At 38.6% G+C, this 20,545-nt stretch overlaps 2 protein-coding genes across 3 annotated transcripts; both read left to right on the top strand.

Annotated features, from left to right (window-relative positions):
• The first annotated feature begins 1,458 nt into the window (after nt 1–1,458).
• Nucleotides 1,459–6,753, top strand: LOC127372144 (uncharacterized). Of its 2 annotated transcripts, XM_051415583.1 has the most exons (5): nt 1,459–1,718; nt 2,615–2,997; nt 4,660–4,706; nt 4,793–5,785; nt 5,820–6,753. In XM_051415583.1, the coding sequence occupies exons 1-4, from the start codon at nt 1,541–1,543 to the stop codon at nt 5,757–5,759; spliced, it is 1,575 nt and encodes a 524-aa protein (XP_051271543.1). In that variant the 5' UTR covers nt 1,459–1,540; the 3' UTR covers nt 5,760–5,785; nt 5,820–6,753. The 2 variants fall into 2 exon arrangements, with proteins under 2 accessions (XP_051271543.1, XP_051271542.1); XM_051415582.1 differs by having other exon boundaries at nt 4,793–6,753.
• Nucleotides 6,754–8,194: 1,441 nt separating this feature from the next.
• Nucleotides 8,195–13,389, top strand: LOC127372145 (heme transporter hrg1-A). Its single transcript, XM_051415584.1, has 3 exons — nt 8,195–8,625; nt 10,543–10,710; nt 12,109–13,389. Exons 1-3 carry the CDS (start codon nt 8,496–8,498, stop codon nt 12,243–12,245), a joined length of 435 nt encoding a protein of 144 aa, XP_051271544.1. The 5' UTR covers nt 8,195–8,495; the 3' UTR covers nt 12,246–13,389.
• Nucleotides 13,390–20,545: the final 7,156 nt, after the last annotated feature.

Genomic DNA, 20,545 nt, shown 5'->3' with positions numbered 1-20,545 from the left:
TTTAGATTAGAAACCACTAAATTACAAGATCAGATGAACTGACCTCTTGCATCTTGTTGAGCAGCCCCCCGTTATTACTTGAATATAACTCGATAACTTTGTCTTTAATTTGTTTGTGTGAAGAAAACTGAGTACTGCATAGAGAGGAGGGTAATGCAGGGGTTAATGGGGGGCTCCCCAAACATGCCATCAGCTTGTTCTTTTATCCTTTAGTTTGTGCTGGATGAAATTCTTGTTTTCAGTTTTGCAATAATATGTCAACACATTTTTTCAAAGCTCCATAATTTATTCAGCAAATCATCCAATTTTACTCCCACGTGTGTTGGTGTAAAGAAAACCTGTAAAAAGATCAAATAGACAGGTGGAGCTCTATATAAAGTGTAGAGCATTAAAATCAAACATGGTGGACTCTCTGAGCGACTCTATTTCAGATGATAGTGAATGTGCATACACTGCCACTTCAAAGACCTCATCTCTTCAGTCTACTGTAATTTCAACATCGCTAACCAACAAAAGACCTGTCAGTAATGATGTTCCCAATGTAAAAATAAAATATTGACGAATGCAACTCCAACTTTGTTACTGATATATATCTGTAAAATAAGTATGAGTTTCACTGACGGTAACTTAATGGTTGTTTTTTTTTAACTTGTCACATAAAATGCAAACAAATCAATTAAAGTTTTGGTATTTTTGTAAAATATTCCATGGAAATAAAATTCTTTAAAGCTGTACTGAAGGTTCATTCATTTCCAGTAGACGTCAAATCTAATATAAAATACAATGAGAATTATTTAAAACAAATGTTCAGATGATTATTTTTGTTTTGATCTACTCATACATTTGTTTTATTGCTATCATTATTGTTTTTACACATTTTATTTCATTATAAATGGAATTGAACTTCTGGTGTGTGTTGACACAATATTGTAATGCCTGTATTACTACAGCACAACATATACAATATACCACAGACGTGGTTATAAAGCATTATGTTGATTTATATCTAACAGTCCTGTTTCACAGTGGCCAGTCAGACATGAAATAATAGATATAGAGATAAACACAGGCATTGCCAATGATACTATGTAAGAGTCTGTAGCATTTAGTGCAGCAGAGTCCTTCCAATGAGCCAACTAATAAGTAACTAATGGAACTTAAACAGTCTCTTAAGAAATATCCTTGGTAACACCTTTATTTATCGATCACCATGAAGAGGGCGCTAATGAGACAAGAAGACTTTCTTTATTATTATTCTTTAAATGTATTTATTTATTTATATTATGATGTAAAGTAGCTTCATATCACTAACACAACTCATATTGCTCACATTTTAACATTAACACAGTCTTCATGCTCCGGTACAGTAGGTGGCGGTAGTCATGGTTGCACGGTTCCGCCATTAAAGTCAACGAAGAAGAAGACCTTCACAACGGAAGTGCCGTTTTTTCTCGTTCCGGTTGCTGGGCGCGTATTTCGCAGTAGTCGAGGAGGACAAAACTCAAAGTATTTGTGGTGTAACATTAACAAAGTGTTCAATATGTCGACCACGAAACACCAGAACTTCCGGAGCTTTCTAACCGAGCGGTTTACAGCCGTTGCCGTGGAGATATTCGGAGAGGTTGAAAGTATTGTGGAGGCGTTTTACGAAGAAAACAAACGTCTGAGGAACACGCTTCACATGGTGCTCAGTCCCGAGATAAAGTTACCCAGGATAGGTCGGTCACTTTTGTTTAACACATTTAGTTACTACAACTCAACATGAGGTGGTAATGACACGAAGGCAAAGTTATTGTGTCTCTGCTTCCACCTGGAAATGGGCTAGCAAACTAAAACAAACATAAACAACATAATGAGAAGTAAACAGTGTCAAACTAACTTTAACAGTCTTTTATTTTATGTCTGAAGTGTTTGTTTATGTGTGAGTTAAAAAACAACAACATCCACTTCAGTCTGTCCAATACGATGCTACATGTAAATGTAGTTTGTAAGTTAACTTCCATCTGATTTAGTGTTGTATACAGGCTGTGCTGTGGTCTTAAACTTAACACTGTTATAACACATTAGCAATAACATATCTACTCAAGTACAGTGTTGACGTGATTGTACTTTATTTGACTATTCCTATTTTATCCTATTTAATACTTACTTTTGAAAGGAGACATTGTTTATTCATGACCAATGAAAATACTGTAGACTGAACTCTGGAAAAACAAAAGCATCAAGATAAAAACATGAAACATACGGAGTGTAAATCTCTGGTTATTATCAAATAAAGTGCATAAAGCAAAATTAAAAGACAAAACGTACTCTGTTTTAGAGCTATAGTTACTTTGCAGACTTAGATTTTACTAAACAAAATTCATAAAACTGAACTATCGAACAGCCACAACATTAAAATGCCTAAGTATTATTGAGTAAACTATTATAATCTGTCGATGTAATATAAATATCCCTCTAATAGTTTTTACTAGCAAAATTGTTTTCCAGTGTACAGAAAGAATTACAGATTTAAGGGTCCAACACTGTACTGCTATACACTTTTTATACTCAAAATTACAGATAAAAATGTTTAGTTGGTAAATATTGGTGTTTTTCTTTTCCCCCTCAATAGATGTTAGTCGACACACTGCAGTAACCACAGATGTCAGAAAGCAGCCTGCTGAGTTCAACGCTGGGGTGAGCCAGGAAACATCAGAGCCGTTGCCTAAAATACCTAAACAAGAGCAAACTGAATATGACATAAATCTGGGATCAGAACAACAACAAAGTCTGGGGGAAGCTGATAATGTCATTACTACAGTTTGTGTGAAAAATGAACCAAAAGAAGAAGAAGAAGAAGACTTCAGCACTGACTCGTACCACATCCAAGTGGTGGAGTGGAACCCCGACTCTCCAGCCACTGTCTCGGCTGATGAAGTGCATGATCAAGGAAGTGAAGAAAGCTCAAATGAAAACCAGGAACACCCAAAACATTATAGAAAGGCAACAAAAAAGGTAAGCTTGTTTTTTGATTCCCTAGCAAAACCAAAGATCCAAAGCAATTGATGAAGAAATCTGACTGTGACAGCCTGGAGAAGCTTTGTGATTAGACATGGGACAATATGATACTATATGATATTGATACTTTTAAAATGGCACAACAATCACCTCACCTCACATTTTGTTAAGAAACAAATTTATTTATTGCATCAAATATACACACATCATCTCCCTGTCCTTTATTTTAGAAATCTATATTATTTCCACACATCCCGTTTACATTGGGGGTACAGCAGACAACCCATGGTGAGAGGATTATGATTAGGATTAGGTTTTTAGAGTGACTGGAAAGATGTGGGCTCCATATTTCCCTCTTGTTCAGAATAAATCAGGAAATCATTATAGGACTGTATGCTGTATGTAAGTCAAGTCATGTGAGGATATTCACTATTTTTATGATAATGGAAGTTCACTACGATAAAGTGTTTTATCACAATGCGTGATAATATCTTATATTGGCCCATCCCTATTTGTGATGTAGTAAAACAGCATGTATTTAATGTAGCATGAGTATAGTATCAACAAGTGCTGCCACATCCTTGATTTGAGACGGTTTGTCAAAGGATTCATTAACCCTTGTGTTTGAATGGCAGAACAATTTTCTAGAAAGCCAAGTTATGTAGTAGTTAAGCTTTCTTTAGCTGTTACAGAGCAGAGGTCGACTATAATTCTGATGATTGGTGGAAAAAGAATCTGCATGGTTATTTGTAGGTTAACTAAATTGACATCAGCGCACTGAGAACACTCTACCTGGTAGCCACTGGGTGCTAATCAAAGTTACACAACAGTGCCAAGAAATTCCTTTTATTCAACCATTTATTTTTCACACATAGCAACATATTGTTACCTTCAGGGCAGTTAAACTACTGTAAATGAATGATACACTGATCAATCACTTGTAGCCCAAGTGTATGTGTATAGTTTGTTGCAGGGTTCAACTGTGTCTGCAAAAACCTAAATCATTAATATAGCTCTGCAGCCATGAGAAAGTCCAAAAATAACAAAATGGAGCAAATTGTTTTGGAGAAAATGTAGTTGTCCCAGATGTTTTTTTTAACATACAACTTTATAATCAGGTTACTATACAAACTGTAATAGGTGTTTCAGACCCCTACTTTTATTTTTGTTAAATGTTGATGGACCAGCTGGCAGTTGACATTACAGGTAATAGTAAAGAGAAAATCATAGAGAATCACATGTTCAGTGTTTCATTCAATAATTGCTTCCAGAGGTCACTCAGAAACTACACAGTTAAATCAATACTATTGATTTCTGAAATATGTAGAAGCAGCTCTTAAACCAAGAAATCCAAAGAAATCCAGATTTGCCCCGTCTGTCCCATCAGTATAACATGAGGTTTTCTTCTCAATCTCTTCCTTTGTGTCATTGACAGCAGGAACTAACAAACCCTTACTGAAGCAAATGAGACTTCCACAAAAAGATGCACATAGTATCTAGGCCTGAAGATGTCCTGGAAATATCCTGGAAAATTATTATATAAAAACAGTGGGGAAACATCTCGAAGCCCTTAAGGAATAGTTTAGTTTGTTTCTAACAGTTGGAACTATGAAATAAGACTTTTTTCTTCTCTTGGGTGGAAATCGTGCTACAAAACAGAAGAAGTCAAAGGGCTGCCTGCAGAAAACCCTGCTAGAATTGCCGAGGTAAGAGTGAGACTATGACTCCAGTTTTTTGATGCAGTTCTACCCGTTTGCTTACACAGATAATAATATTAATTGGTTTCATACAGGATGGTGCCCTACAAATCTTTAATATCCACTCCAACTGACTACCAGTCCTTTTTGGCGAGGCTCACTGAGGCCTTCAAGGATGTTCCCGAAGACGAGAAGCCTCTGATAACCAAAATGGGCCTCACTGCGGATATGGAATTAGTGGACTGTGCTTTTGGTAAAGTCCCTAAAGGTTCTCCACTGTCCTACCAGTACCCATTGCCATCAAGTCAGGATTACATGACTAATGACAATGCTCCCCCTCGACCGCTGCTTCCCCTGTCTTATCACACACTGGAGCCAGTATTGGCTCTTCCTACGCTGAGTGCCAGGGAGCAGGAGCACGTGGACGTCATGCAGATCACCTGGGAGGAAGCGCACAGTCTGGAGCAATCCACACGGGGAGGCAAGGAGCCGGTAGAGGAGCTGCAGAAGCCGCGTTTGACCAGTCGTTTCAGAGAGATCTGCACACTCAAACCAGGACGGAGCCATGCGGAGCACCTGGTATACAAGTTACATAAAGGACCACCGCGGTGCAAGTCGGCACAGATAGAGGAGGCAATGAAGAATGAAGCACTTCGGGTATACTGTCGGAATCTGTGTGTCAACTGGTACCCCTGCGGTTTCATTGTCCATCCACACGCTCCATGGTTGGGGGTGCAGCCTGACGGTTTGGTGTACGACCCCAATGAAAAAAAGTCCAGTTTCGGGCTGGTGCATGTCAAATGCATCAGCTCCCAGAGCTTCGTTGACTGCGGGTTCCTGGTCGTCCAGGACGGAGTCTTGGAAGTGAAGAAGAACCACACAAATTATTGGCAGATCCAAGTAGAGATGATGGTAGCAGGCACGTCGTGGTGTGATCTGTTGGTGCTCTCCAGAGAAGACATACTAGTTCAACGCATCTACAGAGACAAGGTTATCAGCAACAGCATGAAGAAGAAGTTGGACGAATTCTTTTTCTATTACTACTTGCCAAGTCTGTTTTAAAGCTGATGGCTTGTGGCATCATCACACTGCTGTCGTACTCTACATGCTGTCGTACTCTACATGCTGTCGTACTCTACAAGCTGTCGTACTCTACATGCTGTCGTACTCTACAAGCTGTCGTACTCTACATGCTGTCGTACTCTACATGCTGTCGTACCCTACATGCTGTCGTACCCTACATGCTGTCGTACCCTACATGCTGTCGTGCGCTACATGCTGTCGTGTGCTACATGCTGTTATCCCCTCAGGTGGTTGGTTGTGAGTTTTAACAGACTGCAAATTACTTGAATGGGAATTTTCTGACCACTAATGTTATACTGGCATTACTAAATGTGTAATTAATATATTATCAGTTTCAGTCAATCATTCTCGTTAAAAGAAAGTTCATGTTTTTTGGTAATGGGTATTTATTTTTCTTATTTTAAAATGTGCAAAACTTTCCATGTTTACCCATCTTACATCTCCAAAGGTGTCCTGTTCTAGGGCTGCACCTGCTTCAATTACTAGTTACTATTAATGAATCTGCTGATCATTTACTCGATTATTCGATTAATTGTTTAGTGTAGGAAATAGCAAAAAGTATCTACCTCAATTTCCCTGAGCTGATGCTCTCATTGGTTATTCCTGAATGTATTCAATTTACTGTCATACAAGAGTAAGAAAACCAGCTATTATACACATTTGAGAAGCTGGAACGGGAATATTTTATGTTTTTCCTAAAAAAAGATATGACATGTAGGATTGATTACTGAAATGGTGGCTGATTAATTTTCTGTAGATCAGTTAATTGTCTCAGCGTTCTTTCTCATGTTGTTTGGGTTCAATCAAGTTTTTAATCACAGTATGCTTTATGCATTACAGATTCCGAGGTTGACACAAAAGGGGGGTTCGATTTCCAAAGCACAATACATAGTAAATGTTACTGCACTGCTTAAACTGAACACGACTTTAAGCAGAAGATTTGAATGTTCAAAATAAATACTTTTACATAAAACCTAAACAATTCTCTGTTTAACTGCTTTCACCTCTTGTGTGTCCTTTCACTGCAACGCTCATTCAGCTCTCATAACTCCCACAACGACCACTGTTCATACACCGCAAACAAACACTGCAACTAACATAATCTTCCAGTTAATTTGCTTCCAGGACTTCCATTTCCAAGACAGTTACTAGTCAATTTCTGACCTTCGCTTTACATTTCTACTCCTTTCAGTGAAACCTGGAGCTTAATTTCCTTTTTAAATTGTTTCAGTATTTGTATTTCAACTTCAGCTGTTTCAGTTCTCCTGTGTGTTACATGCTAAATGGACTTGCTAAGTGTTTTTTCGGGTTTACCGACCACTGAAAGCACTTTACAACACTTCACAAACTGATGGCAGAGCCTGCCATGCTAGGTACCGACTGCTCATCAGGAGTGATACAGTGCTTCCTCTCTAAAGTGCTCACAATGACACAAAGCTCACCCATACACACAAATATTGACAGCACACCCATTGGGAGTAATGTCGGGCTCAGTATCTTATCCAAGGTCATTTCAGCTGGACTGAGGGAGCTGGGAATTAAACCAACGCTGTAAACATAAGTATATAAAAGAGCACAGTTTTAAAGGTTGCTACAAATTTGAACTTTCAATTCACTACCAAAGCAGAAAAAGTGCTAAATCAAGTGATTGAAGTTATGAAACAGCATTACCTTCAGCAGAAGGTTTGAATGTTCAAATATAAAACTTATATTTCACCAAATGCAGCCTGTGTTAGTACTCAAGTGGTCTCTAGCCTTAACCCTGGTGTTGGGGTTCCTGTAGACCTCCACCTCTCTTAAACAGCTAAAAAGAAAATGATCACTGTTTAAATCAGCATGATAGTTCATCACTTTTTCATTTTCAATTTAATTTTTTTCAAGAATATATGTATATTTATATACATACATATTGTATAACGTATTTCACAGGTATTTTTCACATGTTCACATGTTCACATCACAGTGATGTTTACAAATTGCTTGTTTTATTTGACCAACAGTTCAGTTTTAGTTTATCATAAATGATGAAGAACCATGTTTAAGATGTTGGAACCAGTGAATGTGTGTCATTTCTACCTGAGAAATGACTGTAATGATAATCAGTTTCCAATGTAGTTGCTGATCTATTTGGTAATTTAATTAACTGATTGCAGATCTAATGTATTTGTCGATGCATAACCCATAAAACATGAACTATTTCCATGTTTAGTGTAATAAAAAAACAATTATTATATATCACCACCATCAGAAATATTTGGCTGATTTAGCAGTTAACACACAGCACTGCTGACTATGACCCCCCCCCCAAACAATGAGGTAGTCATGTGAACAGACCACAAGGGTTAACTCCCCCTCTGCTCCTGTAGGGGGCGCTGTGGTCACTCACCGTCTCAGATTAACGGGATCTCTTTGGGTTAATATCTGATGACGTTGAGAAAAAACACCACACTTTCCATCAGAAACGCTTTGTCATGTTTCACACTTAAACCCCCGTGTGTGTGTGACAACAACTATTAGTCAGCAGGACGCAGTTTCTGTCCCGTTGCGGCTGTTTGAAGATCAACCGGATGCAGTTGTTTTGAAATTACTGAGGTCCCTGTTTTCTCTCTCTCTCACACACACACTTACACTCTTGCTCCTCGTCTGGTCGTACTCGTGTCCCCGCTTTCCTAACACCTTAGTGTTGTTGTTGTTGTTGTTGTTTTTGTTGTGATAATGGGTGTTAATAAAACATACATTAGTATCGGGTATGCCTCGTGCGGTGTGCTCATGGGCTTCTCCGCTTTCCTGGTGTGGAACATCGCGTTCAAACAGCAGTGGACTGCAGCCATGGGAGGACTGTCAGGTAGAGTAAACACTGTCTGCAACTGTTTGCTTCTTCCCTTTGTGCTACATGTGTTTTTATTTTATCTTGCACGCACATAGGGATATATAAATAGAAGGTAATGAATAAACAAGAGATAGTAAACAAGTGCAGTTTTTATTCCAGCCTTCAGTAACACCGGTGACCCTCTCCTCAGGCTGAAGGTGCCCCAGTTGCAAAATGAGCCTATAGTTAGACAGAGATCACAGTTCAAGCTTGTTTTCTAAGTGCAGACAGGGCAGACATGGGTCAGCGGTGTCATGCAATCATATTATTGTTATTTTTGATATTGGGACAATATATCCTGCACCAGGTTAAACTGACAGGTTTTTAATGTCCACTTTTAACATTAATGACCAAATGCTACTTTAGGAGTCACGGAAAACTGTTGTGACTACTAGTAATTATTGGAGATAATAAGTATTGTTCAGACATTTATATATGTTGTTTTTTTGTATAATATTAATAGAAAATAAATGAATAAAAACTATTGTTTACTTGGAACGCACAAACACACAAAACAAATGTTTGGTATGAATGTAGAGTAAATGTTTATGCAGTAAAATGACAATATCATGATCTTCAGAGGCTGGACTTATTTGGAGTAAGTGTGGTTGTGAGTTTTAATACAGATTTGGAAGTACTTGGGCGCAGCTTTGTGAATTTATAAAAGACAATGTTAGATCCCGTTCTAACAAAAAAGATGGTTCAAGCACAGTTATGCAATGAGCTGTATTATGTTAGTGGATCTGACCTTTGAGCAAGTCCAACCTCTGCACTCATCCGTTCACAGGATGTTCTGAGTTGAACATACATAGTGCCAAAGATCGAGCTGACTCGCCTGGAGTTGTGATTTTATTAAAGATGAGGACAAAGATCATAACTGTTGAATTATATTATTGTTATTAAGATTAGTGACTTGCATGCGTTAAGTTAAGACTGACACCAGTATGAAATATGACTGGTAACCGATAAGTGGACACACTTGCTGAGTCTGCATTTTCACTTTAAAAATATTTTTTTTTCCCCAACAAGAAACGGCACATAATGCACGAGCCTGTCAAACATTCAACAATGTGCACACTGATCTTCACAGAAGTACAAGCTGCTGTCAGATCACCACAGTTCAGTTCCTCCTGTTACTGTTTCAGACTCAGTGAGGGTTGTTACTGCTTGATGAACAGTTAACTCTTAACATGTGGCAGAGATTCAAAACACTGCGGATGTAGGGAAAAAAAGGGGAACGTGAAGAAAGAAGTGTGATTCATTGACACAGCAACTCATCGGCAAAATGCTATGTCATGATGTGCCTGCCACTTAAAATGCAGACTCATCCATCATACCACCATAAGTTCATGACCACCAAAACTCAGTGGCTGCTACTTGTGATCAGTTAATGTCAGTGTGTTGTCTTTAACGGCTCATTTTACGCTTTACAGCATATCATCAGACTTTAGAGGCTGCTCCTGGTTTCTCTTCATTTTAGTAATGTATGAGATATAAAACGTTCTCCAAGTAATTCATCAACAGAGAGCAATTTTGAAAACCTTTCCTTGTTGGTGCATTCAAGGAAACTACGACATCGAGGCTTCCAATGTCAGTTGCTGAAAATCAAGCTTTTTAAAGAAAGAAACATTCACATTGTTTTCATGACGTCCATGTCTGCTCATTATTTGTCTCTAGGGTTTGTTATAAAATAGAGGAAAGAAAGCAGCGTTTGAATGCAGTATTTCAGTAGTACTTTCAGGCCCTTATTGCAACTGCAGAAAAAAGTTTTAACATTTCGGGCAGTTGGTTTTTTACATAACTAACTTCACTAACAATGTTTGTATCAGTTTGTATTTAGGCTATTAGGTGAAAACATTTGTATCTAAAAAGTGATTTTACTTTGTCCCTTAGGCGTGCTGGCACTTTGGACCCTGATTACTCACATCATGTACCTGCAGGACTACTGGAGGACCTGGCTGAAGGGCCTTAAGTTCTTCTTGTTTATTGGTGTCTTCTTCTCTCTGTTGGCAGTTGTGGCCTTCATCACTTTCATGTCTATTGCCATCAAAAACAAGGAGTGTAAGTTCTTTATCGCTTTGCTCTTTCACATAACTTGTTGTGTACTGTTCTTTACCAGGTGTGTTTATGTACTGTGTTATAATCAGACCTTTTTGTCATCACACTGAACACACACATATAACTAACTGTCCCAACATTCAAAATTAGTTTTATTGGAGACCCACAGTGTCTGATTGTTTATTTTTACAGCAACGCACGCAGTACTGTTAAAGTCTCAAAGGCTGGATAAAAACTGGATGAATCAGGATACACGATAAGACCCAATAAGTCACATGAGTGGTTGGAGAGTCGTGGTGGAGTTGCACCTTAATCTGCCTCTTTTAGATCCACTTAATGTACAGATTTCTTACATTTCCCAGAATGCCCTTTGACAACCCGTGACGAAATTGGTGTGAGAAAATGTAAGAAAATGTCAGAAAGTGTGAATCCTCTTATACAAAATGTCCAAAGACAAGACTTAACTTAAGAATAAAAACAATTTAGGTAATTTCTTACAAGTAAAAAAATATATTATTTATATATATTAATATAATTTATTATTATATTTAATCACACACCTTCTCAGACATGTTCTGGAGTTTTTGTACAAAATTATAATAATAATCGTATATAATAGAAGTATAATAATTATGCTCATATATGTATAATTTAGAAATAGGGTCTAACCTTTTATTTGCATTTGATTTGACCATTTATAAGGTGTTAAATTGAGAACAGCGCAACATTTCTTTTTCACTATCCATATATTTTTATTGTCTGCACTTGTCAATATGGTACTAAATTATCTTTTACCTTGTTTACCAGCAGCAGAATTTCCTTCCTGCTTTGTTAGTTTGGTTTTAATCAGATTTTTTGTTTCCATTTCTGCCAATTTATTTTATCTGTATTTATTCATCCCAATTTATACATACATAATTATTGTTAATTTCACATGTTAATTGCTACTGGGGATATTAAAGATATCACACAAACACATTAACTTTAGAAATAATAAAATGACATGTAACATTTAGTAACATTTAAAATTGCAAATGTAGGGTAAATCCTGATCTCCTGCTCAGAGCATAACAGCATGTGATCAATCAGTCAGGTTTTGATAAATATGGGGCTTTTCACCCAACATCACTGATGCTGTTGTGGCTGAATGGGAGGAAGTCAGGTTCCAACATGTAGTAGAAAACCTTTGAAGAAGACTGGAAGCTGTTACAGCAGCAATGTAATGTCCAAGCACTTTGATGGGTGTCCACATTCTTTTGGCCATGTATTGTAACAATGCTGCAAAGATCCTTGAGATGCCTTTTACTGCACATTTGGCCAGGTGCATACATTAATATTAGAAATACAGCGCTCTGGTCCAACAGAGTGCTGAATGCTAATCTGTGTCTCTCCCTCCCACAGCCCTGACTGACCCTCGGAGCCTCTACCTGTCCTGTGTGTGGAGCTTCATGAGCCTCAAGTGGTCCTTCCTGCTGGCCTTGAGCGCTCACCGCTACCGCAAAGAGTTCGCCGATATCAGCATCCTCAGTGACTTCTAAGGGCATCGCGTAACTACACAGACTTTGGAGTACACTCACTGTGCTGGTCTCCCAGCCTGCGAGTGTTGCAGCCTAAACGTGATGGAGGGCATTTGAAGAGGAATCAGAGGATAAGTTGAAATACTTTGTGTTGTGGATAAGCAACCTGACGCTGGTTACTCCTTTGTCTACTTGGCCACTGTTTCCTGCAAACCTCCTCTCTTTTTTTATGATGTGTGCAGGGTTTGTTGTTGACTTTACAGACAATCCAGTGCTGTTTTCTATGATCCTTGATAGATTTTGCATTTTCACTTCCTTAGCACCCAGTTTAGTCGTACATCTGCACAAGTTCCTTCTGACGAAATAAATCCAATACATGGTCATTGTTAAACCATGAGTCTGACTGAAGGGAATTGTGGTATTGCAACACACTCCTCAGTGGTAATAATCACTTGTAGTTTCACGTTGTGGCCACAAGAGGGTGTTACCTTTCCAACAATTAATCACCATGTACAGTATGTGTGCTTGACATCCCAACTTTCAAATACGTATCCTATTTAATTGTTTCTGGTTTAATGAATGATGAAGAGATTTTTTTTCCCATCACCAGTTGCACATACAGGGGTCAGGTGATCTGCATATCACAAGGCATCATCAATCCTGTGGTGAATACAACACTTTAAAGTTGATGTACATCAGGGTCTTGCAGAGGGCAGGTCACCCAAAATCCTACAGCATCAACATGAAGGCTTTCATATGCAGTTCCAAATAAGCACCACATGTCCTGGTTTAATATATTTCTGAACCACAAAGGGGCATTTTTAATGTAAAAGAATGATTTTTGTATTATTTGTATCAGTGTGATAAAAACACTTAAAAAAAAATAACTGAGTGTCAAAATGAGCCTCAGTTATGGCTTTGATTCACAGCAGTAGTGATACCACTAATGTGCATGCATGTTGCTTTGTGTCCTCATCTGAACCATTTATGACATTTCTATTGTTGCTTAAAGAGATTATTTTGCTGGATTTCCTTTAAATGTTTATCTCTGTACATTACTGTGTCAGAAATTAAGAGTGGCGTTGTGTATTCACATGTATCACTTATTCAGTCAAGTCATACATGTGAATACACAGTCTCTTTAATAAAACATGTTTTTTTTTTACGTCCCCTGTTCTGTGGTGCGTCTTTGCGATGAAATCTGAAAATAGATATGTCAGTGGTTGATTGTTCCTCTTTGTTAAGAAGAAATGTGTCAGTTTCGGTTCCTCCAACGCACTGAATTCCCTTGCAAAGAAATAAAAATAAAAAAAAATTTATTATCTTCTTCACAAGCCTTGTGACTTTCATGTATCACGAGAGAGTGTCACGGAGGCCGACTGAAGGTGCTACACATTCTTCTTCATATTAAATCCAGGTCAGGAGGGTCAGCGTTGGGCATTACAGTGGGATTTGTGCCATGAGAGGAATGAACCACATTTAGCCGCCCACCCGAGCCACACTCATGAAGAAAAAAACACCCCACAGCATTACAATCGCAACAGTAAACGCAGGTCAATAACCTGCACTTTGAAGTCAGGCAATTATTCCTCCCATCCACATTTTTATTTTGTCCCTCAAAGGGAAGGTAGGGGGTGGGTGCAGAGAATTTTTGGTGTATGATTTTGTTAAAGCAGCCGCCTGATAGAAGGACTTTGAAGTTGATGTGAAAAATATGTGACTGCATTATTACAGCGCTATCAGTGTTTGGTGCATTATAACTCATAAAGTTATTCATTTACAGGACAATTATCTGGTGGAAAAATGTTTCTCTTGAATTCATCCCGCAGCTGTTAAAATAAAAACTCCCACTATGCAAAGTATAAAGGAAAGTGAATCTGGCATAGTGTCTAATTATTTACTAGAAGTATCAGTAACTTTGATCCTCAACAAGCCACTATCATTATTTCACTCTCTTTGTTGCTTTCCTGCATCCTTCCTCTGTGTTTTAAGGACATTTTTGGTGGTACTTATATCTTAATTGCATTACACTGGTTTGTTTGTAAGCCTCCAGAGTCTCATTGCATCAAGGTAATTGCGATGTTGTGGTTAAATCACCATGGCAACATTTTTTATCTGGCCGTTATAAACTTCGACATTAAGAAACTGAAAAACAATCCGGCTCACTTTCCACTGAGCAAGCTGGGGGCTTTGGAACCAAATGCGTCCTATTAAGTTTATACACCAGCCTTGTAAAACGAGTGTGTGTGTGTGTGTGTGTGTGTGTGTGTGTGTGTGTGTGTGTGTGTGTGTGTGTTTTGTGCGGTATGTAAAGAGAGGGAGGGGTCTCGTTTTATTCAATTATGGGACTACTTTCTACCCAAATCAAGGAAGGAAGTTGTCTCAAGTGTTGACTGGCAGTCTGGCAGAGTGCGGTGAGACTGGAAACAATAGTTTATACTTTCAAATAACACAACTATCCTAAACATCCTGTGCAATTAAAGAGCAGCAGCTGAATCAAAATCTATAACAAACAACCTACATGGGAAAATTAATCCTTTGCTTTGCACACATGCACACCTTTGAAGCAGATGATGTCAGGATTCAAGCATCTGAAAAGGACGCAAACACTCACCTGTGCCTGTGCTCTCAGACCTGTTTGTGTTTGCGTACTCAGTGACACGTTATGATGAGTAGTTACAGCTGAATTTTGTGCTCTTTTTTCAGGGTTATATATTTATTTTGTCTGTCGGTTTGTAGAAAGTAACATTTATTCAAGTACTGTGCTTAAGTGCAATTTGAAGCTGCTTGTACTTTACTTGGGTATTTCTATTTAATGCTATAACTGCTCCACTGTTGTACATATCAGAGGGAAATGTTGAACTTTTTTTTACCTTTATTTGACAGATTTAGTTATTTTAAAAAAAAACATATTGCTGGTTTTTAATGTGATACTTTGTTATAAACAACCCGATAGTATGTGAAGTAGTTCAGATTAGCTCTGTCTTTACCAGCTGTACAGTACATTAAAGTACTGTATATGAACTTAATGAATCAAAATCCAACAATATAACACTGCAACACTGACACAGACTTTTACTTTTGCTTTTCATACATTTTATTGCCAGTACTTTGAATGCAGATCAATACTTCCTCCCACTTCTGTCAGCGTTCTCTGTGCTCGGTATTGTTTTTATCAAAGTCAGTGGTGAAATAAGTATTAAGATCTTTTACTTAAGTAAAAGTAGTAATATCACACTAAAAAATAAATCTTCATTAAAACTGAAAGTCCTGCACTGTACTATTAGTATTTCTTGTATCAGCAAAAAAATGCGTCCAAAGGAAAAGTAGTTGTTAGGTGGCAGAGAGGAGTGTTACATTATAGTGCTGCATTACTATTACTGATGCATAAGCAGCATTTTAATGTTGGTTGATGTGAAGATAATTTTAACTACTTTATATGCTATAACAATGCATCATTATTCTTTATTCTTTATTTATTCTATTCATTATTAGTTTGATCATATGTTTGTCTTTGAAGTAACCAGTAACTCTATTTGTCTAATAAACGGAGTAAAAAGTTACACATTTCCCTCTGAGGTAGCAAACAATGGAAATACTCAAGGAAACAACAAGTACCTCAAAATTGTACTTGAGTAAAAGTACTTAGTTACTTTCCACCGGTGATAAAATGGTGAATAGGGTTCACAGATTGGACTTGCGTCTGTGATGCGCGCTGGCTTACGGTTCCACTGTGAAAAATGAACATTGGTATTAATGATACAAAAAGTGAAGCATTTGATCTAAAAAAAGAAGCATCAGGAGGGGAAAAAAGCAAAATGAAAAGCAAACATCTTGAATTCGTCGAGAACCAGATGGCCTCTTTGACATTAAGAAGCCGCTTTGGCATTTTAAGAAGGCAGTCCCAGAATGATTTCCGAGGAACTTCCGCAAAGCGTGGTACAAAGCCCACAGATATTTAAGCAATATCCATAGCAATTTACTGTTTTATTTACAAACTGAAACATATGTTTCTAGACCTTTGCAGACCCCCTCCCCTCCTGTCTCTCCTTATTACCACACTGATTTACTGCTGCAAGATTTCTCCCACACTATCTGCTTTTTTCCTCTCCTTTTATTTTCTCTGTATTTGTCTGTCTTTACCATCTTCTCCCATCAGTCAGTCAAACCCTCTCTCCAGACCTGACTGTAAACAGCACAGAACATGCCCTACCTTTACACTCAGCCATTGTTTTTTTCCTCATCTGACTCTTGTGTTTCTGTGTACGATGCTGTCTGTGCCTCTGGGACCACTCCGAGCTCGCATCTGAAACATTTTAGAGAGACACATATTTGCTGTTTTAGAGCACAAAGGGATATGCCATGGCAGAGGCTGTTTGAAGTGGCTTCACAGGGGGAACAAGAACCAGAGCGAGGGGATTTGAGAAACCATAAAGAAACGTTAGCGCAATGTAACATTGGTAAATTCATCTAATCTAATGGAAGTGGGGATTGATTCAATGTGAAGGCGTACCCCTTTGAAGCTGGCTCTGTTGATGTTTCTAATGCAATAGCTCTGTTGTAGAAACGCAGCATTCCTCTCTACCTTGCAGACAGTGCTTCACTGTGGGTTTGACAGCAGTGGATGCGTGATAGTGCCTAATCCCAGAGATCCCAGGTTGACATCGCTTCCAGTAACCCGTATTTGAAGTGTGAGATTGGAGACAGTTTGACTCCCTGACAGGATCCTTATCTGAAGAAATTATTTTCAAATTGATGTGGTTTGAAGAGTCAAGGAGAAGGGTTGCGTTGCCCTTACAATATCAGGATATTTAGATTTATTGCAGCACATTGTACCCAATGTTTATATCAAAACAAAGGGGCATTTGTACAGAGAGAGGATCTGATCCACATGTACCCAATAGTGGTTTTGATTTCCTTTTTACTCATGGTGTTTCATTACATTGGTGCATAAACTGGTTTCATATTCTTGTTTGGGCCTCGTCGCCTTACCTCTAGACTTTGTTGTCAGCGTTCAGGTGCACAAGTTTTGTCCTGTAAGCAGCAGTCTTGTGGCTTGATAAAACTTGTGCATTTCTGAAGTTCATGCAGAAACATGATTTTCCAACCCGACCGGCCACATGGTCAGCTCTGATCTGCTGACTCACTATGAGTCTTATTAGTGTTTACAAAGACAGGGAACCTAACATGTTGAATTTGAATAGCTGACTCAGGAGTGAAAATTACTTTCATGTGATGATTTGCTATATATAGTGCTCCATCACGTCAGCGTCTTTCTGCCTTGCTGATTAGGGTCAGCATTATTCAAAATAAACAGTGTTTTTCTGCTCTTTGTCATGTATAAATGCAACGAGCGAGTATCCTGTCTAACTGGTCTGCTTTCGCGTTGCCCCCGTATCACATTATCACATGCACACTGAGATCTATGACCTGCTGCCTGCACATATGGGCATGATATGACGCAACATTCAACAACATTCAAGCAACCTTTCGCTCACACACGCACACTCAAATACACACACACACGCGCGCGCAGACACACACGTGCGCAGACACACACATCTAGCCTCAAGTTTTATGTGACGTCTGCTACTTGTTTTTAAATGTATGTTTGACATATGACCTTTGTTTCTGTGCCAAAGAAACTCGACTTTATGAGCCTTTATAAGGACTTTACATCTAATGGCTTTAGTAACATACAAAATAGATAATTTACTAGAAAAGAAAATCATCATAGAAAAGTTTTAAGCCATTAAAAATAACAATATTTCGGTTGCCAGGTTGTGACTGATAGGAGTACATCCACTTAAGGGTTGTAGGAGCATTTGGACCAAAATATATTCATTAAAAACTAATCTATTAATGACAACCAACATTTATAACCACATTATTACTAAAGGAAAAGGGTTTTCCCTACATGGCAACCCCAAATGTGTTCTTATTAATGAATTATGAGAGTGCCTTATTAAAAAGTGGTACTGAAATTTGTCTCAGCTACACACAGTGGATGTCTGCTCGTAACCATCATGCACTGATTCTTCCCTGGATGTCCCAGATTAAGCCATACAAGTCCAACCTGTTGCTTAGCATACATCAGCCCAGCATGCCGTATCTCCAGCTCAGCTGTGAGCTCCACTGGGACTGTGTGTAATGTGCCATGGACGAACCCCAGCACTTAAACACTGTAATCAGAGCCAGAGCAGGATATTGGCTAAATTACACATGAAAGCAGGGACATTTGAAGGAAGCTTGAGCACTAAATATTATGATAAATTACGGTCTAATACGAGAAGATAAGTCACAGCTAAACAAGAATAATACGGGCTTGCACGCAGTGGGGGAGGGAAGTGTTTTTAATGCAGAGTTGCACTTTTTATTGGAAAAACATGCATGTTAAAGGTATCTCTAAACATTTGACAAAACACTCACCTCGAGGTTCATTTAGTTGCTGTTCTGGAGCTCTCAATAATATCATATTATCTTCATCAGCAGATGGAGTTCGCTGGTTGTTATGTTGTTATGGAACCGTAGATGTTCAGATTTCCATTTTTTTCCTGAGCGCTCCTCGAAAACTTGATTTAAGTATTTCTCTGTAACATTTAATGTTCACAACTGAATTGGCAACAATCAAAGTTAAATTTGAAAAAAACAAAACAATCAGTTATAATTCAGTAATAATGTAGAGTTTAACACTCACAGATCTGCTTCATCAGGACGCTATGGTGTGATCAGATGTGACTGACAGTGGTCTGGCAACATGAACAAACAGCCCCACAGCTGTCACATTTTAATTCAAATACTGTGAATGGTGCACAGAGATACCTCACTGTCCTCCATATGAGCCCACACAAACACAGCGCAGATAGAAATCTCTAATGTGACCAAAACACTTCTAACTTTGTCAGAATATTTTGTGTTCACGAAACAAGAACCCACCATTCATAGATTTATACATTTAAATACATTTAATAAAAGGACTTCTTGTTGATGCTTGCTCATTAGTTATATAATAAAAGTTAGAATATCTTACAAGCTATAATATCTATAAACACATTTGTGTGCTGCCTTTGATGGCACATTCTTACAGCGTTGAATGTAATCTCTTTATGAATTGGATTTGTCATTTGAAATCTGATGGAATAGTTTGACATTCTGGGAAACAGCTTATTTGCTTTCTTGTATAGAGATATATGAGAAGATTGATACCATTTTTATGTTTGTACAGTAAATGTGAAGCTGGAGCCAGAAGCTGGTTCGGTTAGATTAGAACAAAGACTGTAAACAGCTAGCCTGGCTCAGTCCTAAGGCATCAAAATCCACCCACAGAATGTCTTTTTTACACTTTGATTTTTGTAAGGATTAAACAAACAAGAAGTGTTAATTGCTAAGATTTAGAGTTGCTGGGTGGCTGATTTTGTACCTTTGGACAGAGCCAAGCTGGTTTGTTTCCCGTGTTTCCAGTCTTTATGCTAAGCTAAGCTAACAAGCTACGGGCTCCAGCTTTATATTTAACAGACAGATGTGAGAGTGGTATCAATCATCTCATCTAACTCTCGACAAAAAAGTAAATAGCGTATTTTCCAATATGTTGTTAACTATTCCTTTAATTAATTCGTCATCAACTAGAAAAAGCAGGTGAAGGCTTGATTCTGTGTTCACTGGTCAAACCTCCAGCCAAAATCTACACCCTCTCACAATTTGCATTAGATTTGCTTATCATCCACACCTCTTGTCCTCAATCTTAGTTTGCAGGAGCTCCCCTCCTTCACCCCATCCATTCCCATCACCACCATCCCCCACATACCATGCACCTTCACCCCTTCAGCCAACCCCCCCTCCCCACTCCTCCCGAACCCCTCTAAGTGGATACCCCACAGGAAGGGCTTCTCCAGGGGGGAAATGGGTCCCAGATGTCTGCCTTTGTGCCACTACAGGCTCCTCGGGAGGGATGGAGCTGTGGAAGGGTGGGTATGGGGCGGAGGACGGTGTAGTGTGCTGTGTGCAAACATCAATAACAGCAGCCAGGAGGGTGAAGAAACTCCCGGGGTGAAGGTGAGGAGGAATTTAATGATTAGTTCCTTTTGTCAAGCCTGTATGGATTTCTAAACACATCATTTATGATTGGTCACACTGCTGCTCTCCTACCAGCTGAGTACGTCACCGCAGCGCTTTGACCTCTCGGTGTATGATGGTAATTGAATTGACTGCATTACGAACTTAAAGAAACTGTTTTTTTTTTCCTGGAGAACTTCAAAAGTTTCAACATGGCCGCTCTTCAGCGCAGTATTTCAGTCAGGACCAAACCATATGTTGTAGAGACA

The sequence above is a fragment of the Dicentrarchus labrax genome, unplaced genomic scaffold, assembly GCF_905237075.1.
Source record: "Dicentrarchus labrax unplaced genomic scaffold, dlabrax2021, whole genome shotgun sequence".
Lineage (NCBI taxonomy): Eukaryota > Metazoa > Chordata > Actinopteri > Moronidae > Dicentrarchus > Dicentrarchus labrax.
Note: the sequence above shows the minus strand (reverse complement) of the source record. Positions and strands in the feature narration are given on the sequence as shown.